Below are 25721 nucleotides of genomic sequence, written 5' to 3'. Positions count from 1 at the left end.
AAAAATACATCCAGGTGATTTGAGGGAACACCTAGGATGAGAGCCTCTGCTCTAGACTCTGCAGGGAGAGAAGACTCAGTGGTCAGACTGGTTTCAGACTGGCAGGACAGTCTTGTCACTGACTCCAGAAGCACTTCTTGTACATGGTTTTGCTTAAGCTGAGCTGGTGCCCCTGTTTCATTCAGGTTCAGGAGGAGTAACTTCTAAGAGAGCTGACCGAGTATCAGTTAACTGACTTGGAAAAACAACAGGAAATCCTCCTACAAACATGTTACCCTCAGAGCCCCTGGAAAGGAGGGAGAGAGCACTGATTGCTCAGAGGCCCATGAATATCAAATGGGAGAAACCGAGGCACAAAGAGAATGCCATTTATTCTCAAGTAAAGTGGGGAGAGAACCAAATAGCATGTTTCTCTGTCATTACCAGTCAGAAACCTTCCCTAGTCATAGGCTGTTCCACAAACGAACTCAGGCAGGGCTCAAGATCACCACACAGTTTAGGTTCATAAGCCCAAATGAATGAGAAACTGCTTTATAAAATGTTAGGTTTCTGATCCTTAGCCTGGCACTCCCTGTCATGGCCCTGCTTTGGTCCCTAACTCATTAGCATGCTCATGTAGAGCAAGTAGAGTGAACCAGCTTTGTGCCAGGTGCTGGGCAATAATGAGAGAGACGGAAGACTTGGTTCTTGCTCTTGAGGAGATCAGTACAATGGAGGAATGATTACAATGGAAAGTCTGAGAGTGACGCCAGCGGAGATGCGTACTGAGTACCACAGAGTCAGGGAAAGCATCTGCCTCCCATCCAAACAGTCCTGTGAAGAAATGCAGAGTAATGCCTCCAAGGCTACTTGATCTTATGACTGGGCTGAGGAAGAAAATCCCCCAGTCTGAATTCTCCTGTCAGGACTGGACAGTGCTGGGACCAATACTGACTCTGACTCTTAGAGGGGAGAGAGAAGCTCCAGGCTGTCATACAGAGGTGCAGGGGGCGACTTCTGCACCTCTATCAAGTTGGCATTTGCTGAAAGGACTGTTTCAAGGTTTCCCCGGGGAGTAGGAAGAAGGGCACCCATGCTCTAGTAAATACTACTGGGAGCAAAGCTCTGGGCTGCTTGAGTGACCTTGGGCAGTCTATGGCTTTCCGTTTGCTTCAGCTTCCCTTAGCAACACACAGACTCACTTAATGTTTAGGTATAAATCACAAAGCCCCTGAATAAAGGAGAGCCAGCAACTTGCCCCGAATGAAGAAGCACTAAACCCAGGCTTCTACGCAAGGCAGTGGTCTCTAGGTGTAGCATGGAAGCTTCCAGCCCAAGCTCCAGAGCTCCATTTAGTTTGGCTGCAGCAAGCTGCTGTGTGCCCTGCCTGCTGAGCAGCAAGAGCAAAGTACTGCTTGGGAGTTGGAATAGGCACAGAGGACATAAAAGAGCACTCATACTTGCTTGCAGACCTGAGCCCACATGGACTCCTAGGAAAGGATGGAGGGAGATGCAAGTTTCAGGCCCCTCTTTCTCCACCCCAGCTTTACCAAAATCCCACTTGGTAATGTGTTGAGCACTGAGGAAATCAGGACTCTCCTGTGGCATGTGTCACAACGCAGCTGTCTTCTGTTTCCCTGGTGTGGCAAGAGAGGTCCTCAGGGTGGTGTGTAGGAGTGCTGGCAGGTGACAAGGCAGGTAAGCTACAAGGTACAACAGCTTTCAGGGCTGGGGAATACTGAGGTCATGAAGTAGAAGACAAAGCTGTCTAGCTGTCCACTCTGAATTCAGATTCTAGACACAGTCTCATTTGTTCTTTGGGCCTATCCTGTTCCTCACCCACCCAAGAGTTTAGGGTCTAGATTATTCACGAGAACTTATCCTAAAAGGTCAATCTTGGCTGATACAAAGTCCAAAATCAGAGCTGATCTAGGGTGTGGGGATCCAAATTTAATCTCTGAAACTACAGGTCTGCAACCTTAGCTGCACATGAGAATTACCTGGGGAGCTTTAGAATTTTTTAAAAAACATTAAAAAAAACTTTGATTTGAAAAATTTGAAACACTGAAAATACAGAACAGTCATGAACTCCCAAATACCAACCATCCAGATTTAACAATCATCAAAATTGTCATATTTGCTTCGTCTACCCCCTTTTCCTTTGCTGAAGTATTTTAAAGCATATCCCAGACATTATGTCATTTCATCCTTCCATACTTGAGGATGCATCTCTAAAAAACACACCCATTTTCTTACATAACCACATGCCATTATCACAGCTAACGCAATCAACAAAATTATTCCTTGGTATCACCTAATACACCTGGGGAACTTAATCTTTGCAGGAAGGCCCAAATATTTGTATCCGTCCTAAGCCTCCCACACCCCATGATTCCAATGTGCAGCTGGGGTTGAGAACCACTGCCCCATGAATCCAGGATCCTGCTCTGTGGTCTGACACAAGCTCTGTGAATGTCCTTAGCCCCTGATCACATGGGACACAGCCCCTGATCACATGGGACACAACAGGAAAGCCAAGGGAAAGGTAACAAGTCTCTTCAAGGATGAAGAGAAGACAAAAGCATTAAGAAGTCAGCAAGCCACAAAACTGAATCCCTTGTAAAATGCAAGGCCGCCATATACTCAGGAGCTGGGGCCCACTCACTTGATCCCCAGATTCAGCCAAGATCTGAGAGGCCTGGAAGGAGGGTTGTTCCCAGCTGCCCAGCCTGCATTATTCCTCTTCTCTATTTGTAGCTCTTTTTTGCTTCTGTACACGCTGTCTCTCTGGCCTAATATTCTGGCAAACTCTGAGCTTTAGCACCTGTCTTACATTAATTAGGCTTGTGGTAAGGAGGGTGCGTCAAAACTTCTCGGGTGTTGGCAGTGGAGTTTGGGACCAGAGTCTTCAATTTTACTTATTTATTTTATTTAAAAAATAACTAAACAAAACAAAAAGATGAGGCTGTATCATTGCAGCTAAAAATACTTCTACTGAGGGCGTCCGCTCACCAGCTCCTCAATTAGAGACGCTACAGGGCCCTTTGTGAGCTGTGCAGTGTTGGCAGCTCCACAGGGGCTCTGGGTGGCTGGGGACAATCCCTGGAGCAGTGACTAGTAATTGCTGGGTGGAAGGGGTCTGGTGAACAACCAGCCAGCATGATTGACACACATCAGGTAACTTACAAACCATTCTTACTTTATGGATCCAATGCCCATGCTAAGACACCTCCTGCCTTCTTCTGCAACCGGCTAAAATGCCACCTCTGAGGATGATCTAAAGTAACTGGAGACAGTTCTTGACTCCCCAAGGTTCGCATGAGGAAGAGAATAATGAGGAGGTGATGCCAGCCGTCTGGCTGAGTGTGTGTTTGTGTGCTGGACAACTTCCAAGTGTGGGTTAGTGGTAACTAGACCCAGCTGAGGTCTGTAGTGGCCTCAGGAAAGTGGTGCTTTAAATGTAGGCTTGACACCTGAAGGGGGCGACTGAGTGGAGGTATAGGGCTTCACGGCAATCAGGCCTTCTTTCCCGGCTCTCTTCTCGGTCCTCTCAGTACCTAGGTCATTTAGGCTAGCATGCTCATTTCTATCAGGGAAGACGAAGCCTCAGGGAGGTTAAATGATTTTGTCGAGGTCACAGATTTAGTAAATGGAGGAGCTAGGACTTAAACATTGGATTTTTGATTACAAGTGTTGTGCTTTGTTCCACTATACTAGTCATCTCAACGAACAGACTCATTCCAAGCATTCAACAAGTGTTGAAAGAGCTATGGGAAAGGGTATTTTCAGTTCAGGTGTCAAAGAGACCAAGGAAAGTCAGGTGAGTGTTCCCTGGATGACCTGGGAATTTTGCAGTCCCTGCAGCTTCTGGGGAAATCAAGGGTCAGACTCAGCAACTGAATCAGGTGTTCAGTGAGGACAGTGACGACGTTGCAGATCTGTGGTATTCAGCTAGAGATACAAAGCCATTCCCTTCATTTCTGCCCAGGAGAGTGGGAAACACCTGGTATTAGCTTGACTCAGGGTTTTCAGGAGAAAAGGGGGCAAGGGTAGGGCCCTGTGGTTTGATCAGGGCTGTCTGGTTTGATGCAGGCATTGCTCTCCTTTCTCATTTCTTGACATTGTGTATGACCCTTCTGAAAGAATCTGGAAGCTTAAGTCAAGAGCATAGAGGATTGGGTCAAAAAAGTATTGAGAAAAAAAACACTCAGAGGAATGAGGAAAGGCAATCTCACTTAGGAGGAAGAGGGCAATGCAAGTAGAACCTGTCCTGTGTGCTTAGAGTGGGCAAAGGACTATCTAAAGTCCTCTGTTGTCCAATATGGTGGCCACTTGCCACACGTGCCTATTTAAATTAAGTTTCATTAAAGATTCTGTGCCTCAGTTGCACTAACCAAATTTCAAGTGCTCAATATCTATATGTGGCTACTATACCAGAGAGCACAGATAAAGAACAGTTCCATCGGGGCCAGCCTGGTGATGCAGCGGTTAAGTGCGCACGTTCTGCTTCTCAGCGGCCTGGGGTTTGCCAGTTCGGACCCCGGGTGCAGACATGGCACCCCTTGGCAAGCCAAGCTGTGGTAGGCGTCCCACATATAAAGTAGAGGAAGATGGGCATGGATGTTAGCTCAGGGCCAGTCTTCCTCAGCAAAAAAAAAAAAAAAAAAAAAAAAAAAAAAAGGAGGAGGATTGGCAGTAGTTAGCTCAGGGCTAATTTTCCTCAAAAAAAAAAAAAAAAAAAAAACCCAACCAGAACAGTTCCATCATTGCAGAAAGTTTGTCATCTTCTCTCATTTCTTGATGGTGACAATGAGTAATTTCTGAGACCCCTTTGGGGAAGAACTGAACTTGGGGAGCTAGAGGGTACCATTATTTACTCTCCAGCAAACCTACTAAACCTGAGAACTCACAGAAGCTTAGAGCAACTAGGAGCATGAATCCACCAGTGTACTAGGCTCACCAGGCCCTACACCCTCTCTCCTCAGGGCCTTGCCTGCATGTTCACAGCCACTCTGACCTTTGCATGTTTTATTCCGTTTCTATTTTACGCTGTTTTAATTGATGTTTAATATAGCTTAACTCTGCGTGGTGTTCCAAGCCCCTCACCAGGGGGCCGCTCATAGGCAGAAACAGAATTAATAGCAATCCCCAGAAAATTATGCCCTGTTTCAAAGTTGTCATTGCACCATATAAATGCTTATTGTTACTATTGAATTCTCCAGCCCTGACACCTCCCCGTGTTTACTAGGTAGCAGATAAACCTCTGTGTTTGTGCCTTCCCTACTCTACCACACGATCAGGACTAAATATAGCCCTTGTGTGTATGTTTAGCTCCATTTAGCCGTGCTTTGGAAGAGGGGGAAAAAAAAAAATCAGAGTTAATAAAATTAAATTGCCGGAAAATGTGATTTGTTCCCCCCCCACTTGACAACCCCTTAAAAGACAAACAGACGTCATTGCTTATTAGTTGGGCAACCAGCCTCAGCTACAGACTCTGATAACATGGCATGGCTTTCGGATCAGCCTCCTGTGAGAGTAGAGGGAGTAAGTCTCAGAGCCAGGATGCTGTGGGCAACGGGTACCACCTGGGGGTCCACCCTGTGCCCTAGCTGACTGTGACCTGAATGGAGTGCTTGAGCTGGAGTCCTGCCCAAGGAGCTCCAGGGCAATCCCAGCTAGGAAATTTCACCTTCCTTCAACTCTCTCAGTGAAAAAAACAAAGCAAAACAACAAAGTAAACCCCCTCCCAACATACAGATAAAGGAAAAAGAAAACCCCCTGAACTTATAAGCACTCCTTGGTTGTTTCTTTTGGGCTCTTCTGAAGCTTTAGCTTTTGGCATGAAAAGACAGCAGCTTTGCTACGATCTCATATCAGGAAAAGCAATGGAAAATTCCAGGTTTGTCAAGACACCTGTAATCCTCCCTCTCTGGTGTGCCTTCTCATCCCATATGCGGTTCTTTCTGCACCCCTGTCTACGAAGGGTCTTCTTTACAGAACGCTGAGGCCCCAGATGATTTCTTCCTCTGACGTAGCCTCCTGCTCCTTTTCTCACTAAAATAATACAATTTAGAGAATGCACGTTTACCTCTTCTGTCTCCCTCTGTCACATACACCTAACTCCCTTTTCCTTTTTATGAGCCACTGTCAGAATCTTCATTTATTACTTGCACTGCAAGTGGATGAACAGCTGTTGGTGGCTGTTGTTGAGGAGGCACGGTGGGGGTACAGGTGAGATCAAGACGATGGGAATGTGGGGACTTGAGCTCTCCCATGAATCACAGTGTGAATGTGCCCAAGTGACTAACTTTTTCATGCCTCAGTATTCTCAACTACCATGGACTGTCTGGATGGGACTATATAACCTCAAGAGCCCTTATAGCTATAAAATGCTCTAATTCAGTATTATGAAGGCTGCATGCTCAAGTCCTTGGAAACTGAATGGGTCATGCTTACTTCTATTTATAATCCATTTTTTATTTTTGCACTCAATGCTCTATGGAAAAATGTAGATTTCTATTCTAAATTCTTCTAACCAACAAAGGGAAAGCTCTATTTTAGGTTGTTTGACAGGGAAATGTTTCTAACTAGACTGAATTTCCCATATTATATTTGCTTTGCCTCTTTCCATATTTGCCTAAAAAAGAAATTTCTAAAAAACCAGAAATGCCTTCTGTACTCAGGCAGAGCAGGAATGAGGCTGCACTGGCTGAAGGAAGAAGATGGTGCTGATCTCGGGCCCCAGTGGAGCAGGACTATTTGCCATCTGCTGCATTAGTTGCCTTGTCTCCAAATCGGGCCTGGTCTGTAGTTTGCTGCAAATATCAGGAGCTGAGCCACTAGCACTTCCCACCCATGGCAAGCCTTGAACCCTTTGTACTCTGGCTGCCAAGACAATCTGAAAGCAGGGGGCCACTTTCCAGCTTCGGAGAAAAACATGTGCATTAAATGGAAATAGATTCTTCTGTTCCCTCCCTCTCCTCATTCTCAGCCATTGTGAAAGCTTTAGACTGAAAGAGAGGAAGACCTGTCCGACAAAGCCGAGGAAGGTGATGGAATTGTCAGAGACTGCCCCCACTCCGTCTATGCAGGCCAGAATGGTTTATTAATGATCCATGGGAAAAGAACAATTGTCCTGCTGGCAGCTTCACATGTAATTAACCAGCTTCACAGAGTGCTAGCTGCCTTCTCCAGGTCTGGAATCTGCAGACCACAGAGCTACCTGACATAGCAACACTGGGTTTCTGGTGAAATCTCTCTACTGGGAGAGGGGCATCCAAAATAGTGACCTCAACTCACTGGGCACCCAGGAAATATGACCACGATGGCAGTGCTCCTCTGGAGAAGCCTGGCTGTGTGCTCGGGCTGACATGAAAGACCAAAGCTCCCTAATGGCAACAACTAGCTCTGGGAACCGCTACTCCCGCTGGTCACTATTAACTGCCCACTCAGGTAAGTGGCTCCCTCTGCTGGACAGCAGAGGGCACGGAGCAGGGTTATCTTCCAGTAGCCCTCCAAATACTGCCTCCTCAGCCAAAACTATATAGACAGGAGTTTCTGGGAATTGGCTTATGCTGTGCAAGGTGAAAGACTCAAGCCCCCTCAGCCCCTCCACAGTGCTGAATGACCTTGCTAGGCATGGTGGACAACAGCTGCTTCTGTGTATGTGTGCATTAAAGAACTCACGAAATTCAGGGGGCCGGCCCCATGGCCAAGTGGTCAAAGTTCTGTGCACTCTGCTTCAGTGGCTTGGGTTTGCATCCTGGGTGTGGACCTACCCCACTCATCAGCCATACTGTGGAGGCATCCCACATACAAAATAGAGGTAGATTGGCACAGATGTTAGCTCAGGGTAGATCTTCTTCACCAAAAAAAGTTAGAAAAAAAAAAGAACCCACAAAATTCAAACTACGATACAGAAAGAGGAAAGCAGTTAAGTTAATCAAGCCTTTTTAGTGAGCGCTAACTTTCCTTTTAAGAGCCCTGGGCTTCAAAGACCTTTGGTCATCCTACCAGGTGAGTGAAGCAATAAGTATTTGCTATTCGAGATGCAGTTTTAAAAGTGAGCTCTTTAGTGCATGGCACCTGAAATGTCACGAAGGGGGGGCGGGGGTGTCTCCATCACCATTCTCAAATGACAGTCAAAGGGTGTTTCCATTGAGGGAGAACAGAAAAAAAGACATACACACACCCTTCCCATGCTTGTTTCTAGAGTCGAGAAAGAAGCTCTTAAAAATCATCTCCATTCTTCATCCCCTGGTGGATAACAGACCCTTCCTAAGCACAAGAACCCTTCCTTCATCTCCTGACTCAGGCTCGACCCTAGGCACCCCAAATTCACCCAGAGTGAGCCACAGCTACTATGTGAAATCTCATGGAGGGAATGACAAACCTTTGCACCTTCAGCAAAAACAGAGCCAGTTCACAGGGGTCATGGGCTTTTCACTCGCCACACTCAATTTACATTCTGTTGAAAAATAGATAATAAAGAAAGACAGTGCCCTTTAGAAAAAGAGTGGGGAGGGAAATGCTAGGTGAGGTAGCACTGTCCACCAACTGAGGCCACGCTGCCTCTTCTTGAGTATAGCACATGTGGTGAACCCCTCAAATAAAGCCACACAGTCCAAAAACAGGCTCCATAATAATTTTCTTGCTCATTACCTGCAGTCTCCTTCCTCACCCAGCTTTGATTACAGGAGCCAAACACACTGATTCTCTCATTCCTGTTAAGGCAGCCTAGAAACAAGAATAATCCCAGTTGCAGATCAGCAACATATCAGGCAGAAGGAGAGGTCACTGATGACCTGGTAGGAAATGGATAGCTCATGATACATAAATTGGTGCTGCCTGCCATTTTCACTTGCTATCATTTTAATCAATAAGGAAAAAGGTGAATTGCTATTGATCTCTTCAACACCTCTTAATGATACTGTACAACTTATAAAAACACGAGGAGGGTGAATGAATGAAAGAGGAAGGACAGATGAAAAAAGTCCAGGCAGTGTGAGAATGCTGCATCTCCCTGGAGTTGGTCTTCCCATCACTGGGTGTTGGCATGCTTGGGCACATGGGTGAATGTGTCACAAAGAGCCCTTCCTCACGCCTTGAAGGGCTGGCCATGCAGAGCAGTCTCAGGGCCTCCCTCTACACCTCATGTGCTTGCTGTGCCTCATCAGGGCAACAGGGCATGTGAAGCCCTATAGCTTCTCTTGATGCAAGGCTAGAAGTCTGTATGTTGAGAGGCACTATGGATCCCAAGGCCTCATGAATTTTTGAAGCTGCTGTACTTTAGAGGTGTTTGGTTGGGCTACCTCAGCAACTGACTGTGATTTGGATGGGAAAACAAGAATCAAAAGCTTCGAAGGCCATCTCTAGCTTTGCCCTACTAACTGCACCTCTGTGTCAACTGCCAAAAAAAGCTAGACAAGAAGCAGATAAGGTGAAACTATCTTGCCTCACACCTGATAATGACAAAGAGCATGGCTTCTGAAGTCCAGGCCTGTCCTTTGAAACACCCTAGGCTGAAAAACATGTCATGAAGATCAGAGGTCGGGGTCAAAATGTGCGAGGTCTGATGCAAATACTGGGACAATGACCACATGCAGACAGGCAAGCAACAAACTGTATATGGAAATACAACCTTACCCAGAGAACCAGGAAATAGGACACCCTGTTATGATAGATGGGCACAACAACCCATAACAGGAAGACATACATTTAGTGTCTGATTCTCAGGTTCAGTCCAACCAGTTGGCTACAAGGAAGACTGAGAGAATCCTTCAGCACTCTGGGACAGCTTCTGTTTAGGATATATGGCTTACAGGACGCCAGAGTCATGTCAAGAAAAAGGCAATGTAACAGACTTTATGGCAGAGAGAAAAGGGAAAATTGACCAAAGTTCAGACCAATGAGATGAAGAGTGGTCAGATCTGAGAGTCCAGGACCAAGTGTTCTCCTATTTCATCAACTGAGTCTAAGTATTCAGAAGCAGTTGAGAAAAAAAACCTGTCCAACCAGAGGTCCCTGTCCGGGTCACACAGTGCCCTCAACTTGTGTATGGTTATTTCATCCCAGGCCTGGCAACACTTTTCTATGTAAGTGGGAATAATTGGGGGCTCCTCAAGAACCTCACCGCTACACCTTAATAATTACCTTTCAGCCCTCTCCAGGCAGAAGAGGGCCCAGTGCTCCCATTTTGCAGATGGTGAAACCAAGGCAGGGAGTAATGAATCAAATATGAAACAGAATCCAAACTTAAAAACTCATGAGTGAAAACAATGAGAGCCCTTCAGGATGCTCTTGGCACTCTTGCTTAAATGATTCTCCAGAGACAATGAGTCAGGGTATAATTGTGTAATTCTGAAAACAGTGACAATATAGTTCACCAGTGTCCCCACCTTCCTCCCACGAATACCTGAAGGGCCAACACATAGTGCAAAATAAAATGCAAGTTACAAAGCTGCTGATGTGTTTAGAGTGGAAGTGCTGAGATTAGAAGGAGGAAGTGGTTAAGTGCACCCTAGGCGTTTGGAAATGGCCGCGTCCGCAGCCCTGTATGCTGATAAAGGATGAGCTCTGGTTGTCCCTGACAGGCGGACAGAGAGATTGGCCCCACACTCAGGAGGTGGAGAGCATGCCTGTGAGAGGGCATGAAGATAAGAAACAACTATTTAGCAAACCCCAGTACCCTCCTACAAGGAATCTTCCAATTTCGAAAGTGACCCTATTCTAAAATTACCAAGTGGCAAGTGGCCAGGCCAAAAATCCATATCCAATCAGTGGTAATGGACTATTTGTTGCATTTCCTCATAAGACTGCAGTGGTGCTATAAAAATCCCGGGTCAGTAGTTTTAGATTTATTTAACTGGAGAGGTAACAGCATCCCAGCACTGCAAGCACTATAGAGACTTCTGAAGTGAAGTGGCATATGCAGGCCTCTGGCAGGGGATGAAGGGACCTGTTGGTCTCATCTGCATGATCTTCTACCTCTAGTTGTACATTCAGTGCCAAGATCCTTTTCTGGTAACCATTAAATATAGAATTCCACTGCATCAAGACAGGGGAGGGGAGAAGAGGGAGGCATTATGCTAACCTGGAAAGAAAAATGGCACAGTGAAGCAGTTTCTAATTCAACTTTGCATTCCTGGCACAAAGGATAGCTTTTGTTCTTGCTGCAGTGACTGTCCCAAAGGATTCGTCTTGGGGTCCTTTTCTTATCCCTTTCAATCCTGGTTAACACCGAGATCTTTCTTTAGAGCTCCTACCTGGCACTCTGCGATCCTCCAACCCTCCAATTTAATACAGATCGAAGATAAACCCATGGCAATCTTAGACTGCTGTGGTCGTGGCAAGGTGGTATAGGGACAAAAAAGAGCACTGCTACTCCATCAGAAGATAAGGAAGCCTGGGCCAGCCAGGATCTAGATAAGTCATTCCTGAATCCCTCGTTTTCAAGTTGCAGTGACACAAGGAAATGAGCAAGATCAGAAGCCCTGTGTAAACAGAGAGAAAGCAGGGAAAGCCCTCGGTACTGGCAGATCATCCTCCAAATACCCCTGTGGCAGTTGGAGTGAATGGCAAAGATACTCAAGCCACTATTTCTTAGGCTTCTATGAGGGATCTGTTGAGTCCTCATTCCCCCTCTCTTGGTGATGATTGGCCTTGTCTGTCTGTAGTCAGGTCTAGAAGAGGCTCTGTGCGTAGGCTACGACTCTTTGGACTTTTGCTTTTCCACAGAATGTGATATTGCCTAGAAAGAAGTGGTTCTAACATGTAGGACCATGCAGAAGCAGAGGCAAAGAGACCCTGTCTTTTTTCTTACTTTGTAGAAAAGAGACTGGCTGACCCCTACGGTACTTAAATGCTCTTTTGAGAACTTAGACCAAGGATGGCAAATAGGTATCAATGCAAGTACCAAGTCCATTCAACTGGTAGTAGCTTCTAGGAGCCCTGTTTTGAGAAGGTTCTGAGTTCTAAGCCAAAGCAGTGCTGTGACTGACTGGGAATGTCTGCCACGGGGGCAAGACTGGATGGGGGTAGCATGTGCATATTTGCTGTTACTGGCTTAAACAGACAGGTCTGGGATGTGAAAAGCACTGGAGAGGACTAATTATTGTTCTCTGTTGGTTTTTATATGAATGCTGCTCCCAACACACATGACTATGCCCAGCCTCCTTCTCTGCTCTGGGTACAGTGGTCTGTCCACACTCAAGTTTTAATTCTAGATTTTAGCCAAACCCCGAGAGAATTTTCATTGATAATAAAAATGATGATGCAAACTGTTCACTGAGTGTTTACTATCTACCAGGGTACGAGCACTGGGTACTTTACATATATACATTATTTCCACAAGAACCCTATAAAGAAGGTACCCTCATCATAGGTGAGGTAATTAGGCTTACCAAGACTGCTGTACTGCACAACACCAGGGGCACCATTCATATTGAATTCTATTATGCACTGAGATTGCCCTGATTTTATTTTATTTTTTTGAGGAAGATTAGCCCTGAGCTAACATCTGCCACCAATCCTCCTCTTTTTGCTGAGGAAGATTGGTCCTGAGCTAACATCTGTGCCTATCGTCCTCTATTTTATAAGTGGGACACCTGCCACAGCATGGCTTGATAAGTGGTGGGTAGGTTAATGCCTTGGATCCAAACTGGTGAACCCCACGCTACCGAAGCGGAGCACACAACCTTAACTGCTACGCCACCAGGCCGGCCCCCTAGATTGCCCTGATTTTAGAGAGGCTAAGAATTGTGTCCAAGGTCACTCAGGAAATAGTGAAGTTAGAATGAGAACCCATGTCTGACTCTGGACATGTTACTAACAGAGTTTTTTGTTAGGTGACAAAGGGAAAATGTCTTTAAGTGTTATGGAGATGGGTCTAAGAATGAGCTTATCCTTCCTGAATATGTGACACATGTTGTTCAGACCAGGTTAGGGTATCTCTGCTGTTAATTCTCAAGCGTGCTCATAATCTTATTTCATGCACCACAGCATTTCATAACAGACCACTGGTCACTTTCATTTTCAAAATCCATTTAAGTTCAGTTGACCAGAAACTGTCACAGGTGGAGTGGCAATTGGGAAGTTCATCAGTAAAGCCAGGTTTGGAACACAGAGGATCTCATCCAGTCCTTGGCAACAGACACAGGGAATGGACATGCTAATGACAAGAGGGCAGGGTTAAGGTGGCTCATCCACCACAACAGTCACTCCTGTGTCCTTGGGGGAGTCACATGGGAAACACGAGAATGTTAGTATTACCTGGAGAGCAAATGCAATCTACAATCCGCTTATTCTTTGCTGGAAGCCCAACTGTTGTATATTAAATGAGCTGTGTTCCAGAAAGGTATCAGCTGAATTATATAATTCTAAGAGGAAATTATTAACAATTAGGCAGTGGGTGTGTCTGGGAATGGTTAGGACGAACAGGGAGGCATGAGTCCTGAAGACCCCCAATGTGCTAGCATAAATGCTCACACTCAAGTGTGCAAGGGTGTTGGCCAGTGTGTTGGCGTTGTGTGTGAAGCTCTTCTGGAAACAGAACAGGCAAGTCTGTATGAGGTCATCTTTCTGTGGAAAGTACATATGATCTGCTAGTCAGAAGATATGAATGAAACAGAGAACTATTTTCCAAATTAGGCTTCCATAAGGAGGTAGACAGACTTCATAATAAGGGATTTCACCTAAAAAAACAAAAATTTTGAGCTGCTTTTCTTCAGCCCTTTGTTAGTGTAGTAAGAATATTAGCATTAGCTTCTTGTTTTTTTTTTTTTTAAAGAATCCTTACCAAAGCTCAAGAAGCAGTGAATGTTCAGGAGGATTGAAGAGGTAAGAGAAACCAGGAATTGCTGTTATTAGGTGCATCCGATACATCTAAATGAAAATAAACGGCACCCAGCTCTTCCAGCACAATTGTTACCTCTGAGGAGTCTAGCAGTCTCTTACCTCCTGAGAACGTTTCTCCATTTGTTCTGGGTCACAGGCTCTACGAAGCTATACAGAAGGTAGACCAGGATGTGCTTGGCAATAGCTATCTTCCACAGAGAAGGCTCATAAAGAACATCATTTTATGTCAGATAGGCTGACAGTATCAAATACCATAGGTAGCAGGAGTTCTGCTTAGCAAGGCTCTGTTGGAAGGACTTTCATGACCTTGTGTTTGTAATGATAATCTTTTGTGAACCAGTAAATGCATTCTCCAACAGCAATCACTGACCCTGCTTACTCGCAGGCCTCAAGTGAGATGAGGTTCAAAGTAAGTACTGTGTACCATTCTAGTAGAAAGATCCAAGAGGAAGTCATGTTTAAGCCTTTCACCTCTTTACTCTGGGAATGATGCAGATCAGAACTAAAGACGAAGAGGAAAAATAAGCACCAGGGATTGCCAAGACTTCTCTTTGGGGAGGAAACTGCAATTGTCAGGTCTAAGGACTATACGTCTTATCTCCTTTTACTGGTAGGAATAGTAAGAAAAACAAATTGGCAAAGAAAACATGAAAGTCTCTCAAGGAAGAATTTACAGCAGTAGGGACAAATTCCCTAGGGAAAGGAGGAATCTTTCTGCTGAATAGGATTTTCTTCCCTGGGATAGAATTACATCCATGAGACCTTCCTACGTATCCCAAGGCGGCCAAATCTCTTACGGTCCTAAACCTCACTCCACCTTATTCTGCCCCCAATTCCAACAGCCAGCCTGGAATGTGAACACTAGCCTCTGGAGGGCAGTGAGGGCTATCAAACCTATACCAGTCAGCCTGTACGACATACTTACAGGTAACCGGATCTTGGCCAAGCCAATGAAAAACTAGGCCCAGCAGCTATTTCAGAAGAATGGATGCAATTCTATGCTTGACTGGCTACGCAAGTTCCAAGCAGAAGAACAGGGAAACAGACAACAGCCTAGCTGAGCCAGCAGCTCTGCAGAGAGGAATCCCACTGGAGCCGGCCCACTGTTGGCACCCATCAGCACACAATGCTGAGCTGGCTTGGGGAAGGCTACTGGTGAGGGAGATGAAGCTACCTGAGGAATTTAAAAGCTGATAGGGAGATCAGCAGCTAGGGGAAGAGGAGAAAAAGGGCAATGTGACAGTATCCTCATTCTTCATTTTTACCTCGCCTCTTCTCATTGTGATGCCATTTTCATTTAGGGGCTGGAAGGGGATTTGAGGGCCCTCCTTCCAGGGCTTTTAGAGATACTTGGCAAGGGCCAGGAGCCGAGAAATGAAAGGGCTGTAAGTGGGTGGATAACAGCCTGGTATTCACATGGTGCTTACAGCCCATTACTGAAGAGGAATTTGTTGACTTGAACTTCAAAATAAACCCTTCACCTCATTTAATAGTTTGATCTACAAAAGGAGAGGATGGGAAACACCAGGGAGGAAAAGAGACAAGTAGCCTATGTTTGGAGAGAGATGAAGGAACACAAATGCTTTCTATTTCAACAGTGGAATTTTTTCAAAACACACATTGTTATCTCATTATCTTTAAATATCCTGGCTGGACATACTGGGAGACCCAGGGAGGTCAGGGTCCCACAGTAAATCAGATCTTAGTAATGGACTTTTTCAGTGAGCAGTTCCTGAATTAGCAGCTATGTGTCCAGCCTCAGTATTGCCAAGTCTTCCTCACTGCCCTGCAAATGCTGAGCTTAGAGAGCTTTCCCAAAGAATTATAAAGGACAACAAAAGAACAGGCTTTCTTCCCAAGCTCTAGAGTTAGGTCACGGGGAGCCAATTAGTTGATTTAATGAGTATCTTTTGGGTATCTCTTATATACTAGGCAAAATAGAAAGAACACAAAGACAAAAGCACAGTTCCTGTCCTTGAGCTTACAATCTAGCGGGGAGACCAACAGAGACAGATCCCTTCAAAATCGTTGGTCAGTGTGTGACAGATGTGTGCACAGGGTGCTATGGGGACCAAAGGAAGGGCATCTTCCTAGCCTGGGAGATCAAGGGAAGGCAACCTAGAACAGGAGATGTATCTTGAAGGACAGGTAGGAATAAGAAAGCAAAGAAGGGGGATGGCTGATATACTGGGTAGAGAGCTTAAGTTGACCTAAGGGATGTGAGACTGGAAATGGAATGATATATATGGGGAACTGTGAGTATAATAAGGTTAGTCCTGATGAGGTACCAATTATGCAATGAGCAGTGGTGAGACATGAAGTTGGAGAAGTAAGCAAGGATATATATATAAACTAAGGAGATTAGACTTTACCCCAGAGGCAATGGGGAGTTTATTTATAAACAATGTGCTTACTTAGTCAGATTTGTCTTTCAAGAAAGATTAGAGGGGCTGGCCCCGTGGCTGAGTGGTTAAGTTCACGCGTTCTGCTTCGGCAACCCAGGGTTTTGCCAGTTTGAATCCTGGGCACAGACATGGCACTGTTCATTAAGCCATGCTGAGGCGGCGTCCCACATGCCACAACTAGAAGGACGCACAACTAAAAATACACAACTATGCACCAGGGGTCTTTGGGAGAAAAAGGAAAAGTAAAATCTTTAAAAAAAAACCCAACAACAAAAAAGAAACATTAGAAACAGGAATATGGATATACATGATCAAACTGAAAAGAAGCGAGATAGGTTAGAGAGGAATCATTATATAAAAAGTAAGGCCCACAAAGGTCAAACAACAGATGAAGCAGGGATCAGGCAGTCAACAGACACAAGAACTGTGACAACAGCAGGCTAAATATTTTGGGGAGGCATGGCCATAGCAAATCACTCAGATCCCTCTGCAGTATTGTGAGCATCCAGAATCACACTCAGTGGTTCCTTACCAGAGGTGAATTATTCTCAGACAATACTGGAGTTTTCAGGAAGTCCTTTACAAATTAATTACTTCCAGATATTTGAGGGTTAAGTGATAAAATACGGCTAAAAGAATGATCACCTTCTAACAGCAAAATTGGCAAAATTTGGAGAGAAAAAGCACCTGATTTGGAATGCAGACATTTGAGCTTTGGTGTTTGTCCTGCAACAGGCTCTGTGAGTGGAGGAAGGTCACTGTGCATCTCAGTTTCCTGCACTGTAAAACTGGGATAATATTTTTCTTATAGGTTTGCTGGGAGCTTAAAATGAAATACTGTATATGGAAGCACTTTTACACTAGAAAGTGCTCTATCGAATGAAACTTGGATCACTATTAAGACAAAGTCTTCACCCGAGCCCCCTTCAAAGAAAACAGCCTTAAACAGAAAACAAACTGAAAGATCACTGGTGAGTGATGACCTGTCAAGAGTGTGTGGGGAGCCAAGAAAAGCCTTAGCCCCCAATAGCCTTTAACGTCTCATGGAATAACAGAGCTGTCGAGAAAGCTGGCCTTACTGCAGTCCCTATTTCCTGGGCAGTGGCGGACATAATCTAGAATAGGCTGTTTTTGTGCAGGTAGGCGAAGCCTTGCCGGCTTGCTTTTCCAGCAGATTAATTCTGGTGGCTCAGCGAGGGTTACTCTTGGGCCCAGCACTCAGGGAGAGGCTGAGAACAGTGCCTCCCAGGCCTTAGGTGCACCAGGTCTGCTTCACCCTCGTGGATCTCTCTGTGGCTTGAACTATCTTCATCGCTTTGATCCAGAGATTTAACTTTGCTACTGTTCCCCCTGCCGTGTGTCTCCTGGACAGGGAAGGGCCCGCACAGACAGACGGGAACAGGAAGGGTGAGAAAGTACATACCACATGTCTGTAGGGGAACTGAGTTAGATCACCAGTAAACTGCTTAGACTGGTTTATCTTTTTCAGACAAGATGCAGCACACATGGTACTAAAACAAAAAAGATGGAACCACTTTCCTTTTATTCTAAGTTTTCTTTCCCAAATACTCCTCCATAAACATACACCAGTCTTCACTGCTGAGTCCACATTCCCCTGAAACATAAATACACGTTCTTCGAACAGCAACGGTCGCTTGTAATGCTTTTATGCATCTTTGTTTTCAAAAGAGCAGGGGGTAGTGGGAGAGAGGAAATCCAGGACTGTGCCCTGGCCCCTGTAGCATGAGCTCCCCAGGGGGACATCCTCCCTTTTGATGCCAGCAGGAAGAAGGGAAATAGGTCAGGGCAGCAGCCGGAGTTTTCAGCTCAGGCTGTCCAGCATGAGGACGTCATTTTCCAGGCAACAGCAAAGGACAATTTCTGAGATCCCAGAGAGGACAAAGGGGTCATTGAGAAAGGCCCTGGAAATGATCATCAAACCTCCATATATCCCACTCCCTTCCCCAGGGAAGTGCGCCTCCTACAGCCTGGAACTGTGAAGAGGGTTAAATTGTAGCATTGATCTTGTTCAGTAATACACTCTGGCCCCTTCTCTAAAACAGCAGGTTTTCCCAACAGCGACCACAGTGCCTACAAGCAGCAGCTGGTCAGTGAGTGAATGCTGGCTAACTGGCCTTCAAGCAAAAAGGGCCTTTAAAGGAAGAGGATGGCTTTGGATTGCTACATCAGTGTTTTAGACAGCAAGACCAAGGCAGGAAAGAATCACTTACCCAGGACCACATGGTAACTGGAGCGTGAAAACTTAGGAGTTTGCACTTTTAAGCTGGTTAATGCCATTTCTTACCACTACTTCTGGGAAGATGCCAGCAATGGGCACAATTCCTCATCTGGAAGTTTATACCATATCTTCCTGTCCTTGGCACTGTGGCAGGGAATTGCCTGAAAGAGGCAGCTGTGTTGGCGGGGGGAGGGGGGAGGCGGGCAAAAGGTTATGTCATCAAGCACATGCCATCCAATGGGACACAGCACTCATAGCTCACAGTCACAAATAAAGCAATTGACACAATGATCTCAAATGTGGTTCAGAAGCAGCCCAGCCTCAAAGGCAGGGGACATGAGAGCAAACTCATTTTCAGGGTTATAACAAGCCATTTAAAACCAATTCAGCAGGCTCTGTACAGCAGGGGTCATCAAACTTTTTTGATAAAAGACAAACAGCAAATATTTTGGGCCTTGTGGGCCATATATAGCCTCTGTTGTAACTACTCCACACCACTGTTAAAGCACAAAAGCAGCCACAGACAGTACATAAAACAATTAGTGTGTCTGTGTTTCAATAAACCTTTATAAACAAAAACTGGCAGTGGGTTGGATTCACCCATCCCTGCTATACACCAACAGAGTCAAGCTGGGAAGAACAGTTGAGATTACTGGATTTCCTTTGAGTAAGAGTAAGAGTGAAGTCCTCTGAGAGTTCCTTGGCTGCTTTGGCCTTCAAGGTCACAAAGAGAATCAGGTAAGGACATGGTGTCTAACTTACTGTTCCTCTTGCCCTGGGGCTGTCAGCACCACCAGAATGCCCAGACCACTGACCTGGAACAGTGCTCCCAGACTCCCAACTCAGGGAAAGGAATGAAAGCCAACAGGAACCAGTGTCTGAGGAGAAGGACCATGGAAAAAAATGGAGTAAAAGAAGAAATGCAATGAAAGGTGGGAGGGGAGATACTTAGGAAAATGGAGCTGAGTGATGGCCAGAAATATTAATAACTCCATGCTGACTAGTGTCATTGTAAAACACATTTAAGGAAAGCAGGACTATCAGGTCTCAAGACAGTGAGGGCCATCTGAAATGTAAAGAGACTTGTCTGAGACTGTGCAGGCTCCACAAGAGGATATGGGATGGAAAGACTACAGTTCTTTCTTCACCCCAAATAGAGAAAGAGGCAGCAATTCCTGTGCTGGCTATCAGACAATGCAATTCATAAATAGGGAGTCACTTTTCAGGGCCAGGCACCCTGTACCCTAGCTTTCTGTCTGCTCCTTGGCAGGGGGCTGACCTGGGGGCAGTGTCCATTATACAGTCCCTCTGCCACTCCTTATGCTTCTCTAGTCAGTTTACGGGGTCACATACGGAAGTGCAACTCAAAAGACATGCCTCTGTGGGATCACACGGGGGCCCAGGAGGTGCTGTGGACTCAGGAAATCTGTGCGCTTCCTCTCTCCTATATGATAATGCAGATTTATAGTAACTGGAAAGCAGGTGGGGGTAGAGAAATCCTGGCCCAAAATAAGACGACAAAAATTTAACAGGGAGGGATGGGACAGGTTCAAGGACAATCACATATTCACAATACCTGATTATCTGAGCTAAATCTAATTATCAAAGGAATAGGCACAAGCTACAAACAATTGGTTCCTCTGCGGCCATCACAGAAGTGGCTCAGCTCCAGAAGAGCTCCTGGAGTGGAATGTGGCACAGCGGAGGCTGCCCTGAAGGTAAGAGCTACGTGAGGTGGGCAGTGGGGAGCCACACTAGGCATCCACGCAATTGCCTTGTACTTTCTCTTAAGGGTGGGAAGGACCTCTGCCTCCAGGAGTGCTTATCCATGAAGTTTTTCTAGATCCTTGTGGAGTGGGGTGAGGAAGACAAGGAGACAAGCTCTTTGGGAAAACATGGAATAAAAATGAAGGTACTATACAGGTAAAAGTAAATAAACCTCTAACAAAGCAAACCAAAACAACTTTTCTTCATTCTTACACTGTTCAGAAGACAGTTTTCATATTTTATAGGAAGGGAAATGCCCAGGAGAATAGGCTATAACTGGTTCCTTTAGCCAAAATCCCAAGTTATTCTTAGGCCATCCTCATCTTTCCTCTGGATAAGCAGAGTCACCCCCAAGCAATCATATAAGCAGCTAAGAAAATGCAGAAAGCTTCTTTATCAAGAGAGCCTCAACTCAAGGCTAAGCAAGATTGGGAAACTACAACCAAGAAAGAGAAATGTGAACTCTGGATTAGACTAAGGATCTGCAAACGCATTCACACGCCAAGGGCATCAAAGAAGATGGGGAGAAGTTAAATGTCAGCAAATATACGGACAAAGGTAAGGTCATAATAACCATGAGAGAGTGAAAAAGCTTTGGGCCACTCACTCCTTTTAGGGGTCAGTATTCTCTTTAACCCCTTTGTACTTTTGGATATCACCTGCGGGCCAGAAACATGATCAGGAAGAAAAGTGGCTGAGGAAACAAGAGTTGAAAAAGACAGGGAAAGAAACTTTAGGAGATGTGAAATGACAAGGAGGTGACTATGGTGAGAAATGGGAAACAAAACAGAAATGTGATTTAGATAGTAAGCCATGAGAATGTTACTCACAAACGTTTCAGGCAATCCAAGGAGGGGATTTCCTCCCTGTACCCAAAGCACAACAACAAACAAACATCTGTTGCTGCTGTCTTTGTAAGGTCTTTGAGTCATGACCTTGAGTGGACTCACCTGCTTTTTCCAACATGAAACTGCTGTGTAGTTCATTACCCAAAGGCCCACAGAGGGAAATTCTATTCTACATTTTCCCCTTCTACCCAATCCCTGTGCCACTTCAGCAACTGAAACAGCTACTGACGGACAACTGAAATGTCTGGGTTCTTGAAATAACTTCTCTAGCAGGGGGCCATCTTTAACTGATAAAAATTCAAGGTACAGTGTGCAGTTACAAACGGGGGGGAGGAGGAAGGCACCCTGGAAGCTAATATAAGAATTTCTACCTCACAAAAATAAATACATCTCACCAAAAACAAAATAGAGGGCAATGTGAGACTGATGACTCAATAAAGGAGTTAAGCCCATGCCCTACCCCCCCTGTACTGATGGCCAACAGAGCCAGGCAGCACCCAGGTAGTTGCAGTTCACGTTTGGGAAATGGAACCCGTCTCTCTTGAATTCAGGATTTCTTTTGACACACTGCTTTCTTTCACAAAATGAGAAGGCAAGTGCTAGAGAAATCCCAAAGAGGTGGCAAGCAACAGCAATAATACTGCTTCGCCAGAAGTCAAAGTGGTGGTTCTTTTGGGGCCAGGGTAGTCCAACACAAGCATCTTGGGCTAGCCTGTTCTCCTGTACCTCTCACACCTAACACAGTCCCTGGCAATTCAAATCAAAATGAGAGATGCTGCAGCTTACGAATAGGTATTTCTATCACTTAACATCCCAAAGAAGCCAACATGTCTGATCTCAAGGATCTACAAAGACTCATGAGAGAGAGAACCTCTAGGACTCCATATTCTTTTTGCTCTGTGCACATAATGATATTGCATGAAAGCTGGAGGGACCCTACCAATTTGATTGTAAAAGAACTGAGGACAAAGGCAGATCTAAAAGCCTAAGCCTGAGCCCAGCACAGCCTCCCATTGTTCCTTTCTTGTGCCCACCTGGCAGGATGAATGACTGGCATATTCCCGGAAAGAAGGCGGATCTGTTGACTATGACTTGATAAAAGTTAGCAGGTAGATGGGCACCAGAGCAGCTGAGAAGCCTAACTCCTGCCTGCAAGAGTCAGCTCAACAGGCAGAAACAGAAATACAATTAAATTGAGTCAGAAAACCCGCTACAGAAAATGCAATTACTCAAAGATACAAATAAATGTTCAAAGAAAATTGGCCCCTGACAGAGTTAGTCAAGCTTCTAAACCCAGCTGGAGGCAGGCAGCTCAGGCTAATTCGCTGAGGAGGACTGCAAACCTGTAAGCTCTCTCTGTCAAGATCCTGGCTAGGCTGGCCTGGTGGTCACCACGCAACCCAGGACACCAATGGTGAGGAGCAATTTGGGGGCGGCTGGCCAACGATGAAGGGCTCAAGGAAATAAGATGTGGGCAGACAGAGAATGGATCGTGGATGTGGAAGGCTGAACACCAGAAAAAGTGACAGACTCATCTCTGACACGGCAGAAAAACATCAGACCAAGTGAGCCTTATTTTCTCATCCCGCCTCATACAAGAAGCAACTGGAAGGTGTCCTACCTCTCGTTGCAGCACCAGTTCCTTGGTGAAAAGCGTTGCTTCCTCACTGAAGGGCTCTCCCTCCTGCACCAAGCCTGGCAGGTTTCGGGCTCCTCTGGGGCATTCAATGCCTGTGTCAGGAGAAAAGGAGAATTTGCGATGAAAAGGGCCCACTAGGCCTGGTGTCCAGCAAGGACAGTTCCCTGACACTTCTAATGAGGCAGGCATTAGATGAGAATGCCACCACGTCTGAGATAAAGTAGAGGTAGTGGCAGAAGAGGAGGAGCTCAGTTGGCCCCAGGTGGGAAAAACCAACACTGACAGCAGCAACAACAGAGAGGAGCTCCCAGTCACAGCATCTGGGAGTTGTCAGAGGAGCCGGGGAGTTCCCAATAACATGTAGGATGAATCCTCATCTTGTACTCTTCGCTCCGTACAGTCCTCTGGTCTCACTGCCTTAACTATCACTTACAGAAATGGCTCTTTCACCTAAATTATACTGATATCCCCAGCCATTCTGTCTCCTGAGAGCCATTCCAGCTGACTCCTAGACATTTTCTCTTTACTATCTGACTTTCACATCAAATTCAAAAGTGTTAACTCAGTGTCATTTTCCTCTTCAAATAAACTTCCCACTCTGTCCTCTGGCTATATTTTGGACAATAGTACCACCAGTTTCTCATTCAGAATGAGAGAAAAACAGAATACTGATGAAGTATTAGGTTTCTGGAGCCAGAAAGACCTGGATTCACATTCTAACTGTACTGTATCAGTTACTAGCTTTGTGACCTTGGCCAAGTTACTGAACCATTCAAAGCCTCAGTTGTCCTATATATAAAAACTCATAATATATCTACTTCACACAGTTGTTATATGAAGTGTGTGGGGGGATTATGTATGTAAAATAATTGGCACAATGCCCAACATATGGAAAGGTTCAATACATTTTAGCTCTTATTATTTTATCATTATTGCTCTTAGCAATTACCCATAATCAAAATCTCAGTCATCTCTTACTCCACAACTAGCCTGTAAGATCCCTGAGAACAGAATCCCATCCTTCACACTTTGTTTCCAGGGACGGTATTTTCTACAGAACAGATGCTCATTAACCTACTAGGACTGCCTTTGCTTTCTCTCTCTGATTCAATCATTCACATTGCAAATATACTTATCATTAACGTGGTGGTCATCTGTGACAGGCCACGAAATATGTTGCATTATGATATCTGAATCAGATGTAAATATTTCCCTGAAAATTCATACTACAGCTGTAATTATGAAGCAAAAAGTTGAACTAGGCTAGAGACAGAGGAAAAGAAAATGATCAAAATCTGGGGAGGATGCATTTAGTGCCCACATCTCTGAATCACTGCTGATCTCTCCCACTGCAATAAGGCAGGATTGGGAGGTGCTACCTCTTATTTACAGTCTCAGGTGAAGGCACAAGAGATCTGGCATGGGGAGGCCAAGTAGCAGGGTGTCTAGGCTACCACAAACACCTACTGGGGAGCCTTTGGGAGAAGAGGGGCCACCATTGCTGTGACAGAAGGTATATCTCTTATGGATGAAGCCAGGTGGCTGCTCATGTTCTTGGCCACAGCACAGATTCAAGGTCATAAAGCTGAGAGGAAAGGGAATACCTTATACATTGGGTTTTCAGATGCTCAAGAACAGAGCTTTCTCTCCAAGCCTCAAGGCCTCACAGAAGGAATACATCACATCAAATGCAACACTAGACGGGGAGTGCAGCATCAGGAGGGAACTGCAGAGCAGCCTGGGCTGGGGCCAGGACCACTCCCCAACCCCTGTGAAGTCAGGACAGAAGAAGGCTCACCCAAGCGTCATATGGGTAAGAAGATTACCAGGTCTGCCTCATCCTGGGCACTTTAGCGCCAAGTTGCAGGGGAGAAGTGGAATCTATTTTTGTAAACCACAGCAATAAATTCATAGACCCAAAGAGCCTGAGATTAACCTTGAAGAGAGAGATGGGGCTAGGGTAAAATGGAATGAAAGATAGCCCATGATTTTCACAACAGCGACAGCCAAAAACACTTTTCATTTTATATCTGCAAACTAAGCAAGACTAGAATTGTCAGAGAGAAAAATAAACAATTCTATTGAGCTTTTTGGCCACATAACCACAGTTAAAGCATTGTTACAAAACAAAAATAATGCTAAAATAAGTGTTCAGTTTGCTTCTGACCCTTAGTAGCCATTTGGGTGGGACAGAACTGGGATGCTGTTGGTGGGGCTGTTAGGAACTGGGGACTAGAAGGGAGGAGACTAGGACAATACACTGGGAGGCAGGAATTAGGGGGAAAGGATTTTCACTAAAAGGGTACAAAAGATTTCTGAGTCTCATTGGTTGAGTAGATATACCCACTCTATTCCTCTGTCACTTTCTTGGTATTCTGAAATCTCAAGAGATCAAGAGAACTTAGCAGCTCTCTCTGAATCCTGGAGACTACTAGGTGCCTACATCCAGAGAACAAGATGGCTCAATGAGTCCAGGGAGTTCAACAAACCAAGCTGAAATGGATTCAAAATCTTTCAGGAGAGAGTCATTTGGGCCTGTGGTGACTACAACCCAATCACTCCATGGAGACTCGAAAGCAAAGGAAGGCCTTTGTTCCCTTGCTCACCCACTTGCCAGTAACTGAGTTCCAGGTCTTCAAGAGGAGGAAGCTGAAGTAGGCTGTTTCTCCACCCTTTTTTAAGTGGAAAAAAGTAAACACATCCATTCCTGTCAGGCAGGGAGGTAAGAGAAAGGAGAAGGAACAGAAAAGTTGCTTGAGAACAAGAGTATTATCTCTGCTTTTACCATTGACTTCCTTTACTTCTGGGCAGACTTACTTCTCTTTGACCTGTGTCCTCTGAAGTAACCCCTTCCCAGTCAAAACCTGTCTCACTGTCACATCTCGGCTCAGGGTCAGGTATGGCTTAGCTGACACTACTTAGTAGGACAGACAAGGAGAAGCTGTATGTTAAAAACAGACCCAGTGGGAGCAGGTTCCAGACTTAAACCC

At 45.3% G+C, this 25721-nt stretch overlaps 1 protein-coding gene across 1 annotated transcript in view; it reads right to left on the bottom strand.

Annotated features, from left to right (window-relative positions):
• Positions 1-25721, bottom strand: part of SND1 (staphylococcal nuclease and tudor domain containing 1) — a 408513-nt gene that overhangs the window by 76540 nt on the left and 306252 nt on the right. Inside the window, exon 16 of the mRNA XM_001502591.6 lies at positions 22714-22823. Coding sequence (XP_001502641.2) covers positions 22714-22823 — 110 coding nt within the window. The remainder of the gene's footprint in view (positions 1-22713; positions 22824-25721) is intronic.

The sequence above is a fragment of the Equus caballus genome, chromosome 4 (assembly GCF_041296265.1).
Source record: "Equus caballus isolate H_3958 breed thoroughbred chromosome 4, TB-T2T, whole genome shotgun sequence".
NCBI classification, from domain to species: domain Eukaryota; kingdom Metazoa; phylum Chordata; class Mammalia; order Perissodactyla; family Equidae; genus Equus; species Equus caballus.
The sequence above is the reverse complement of the archived record's forward strand: the minus strand, read 5'-3'. Positions and strand labels throughout refer to the sequence as shown.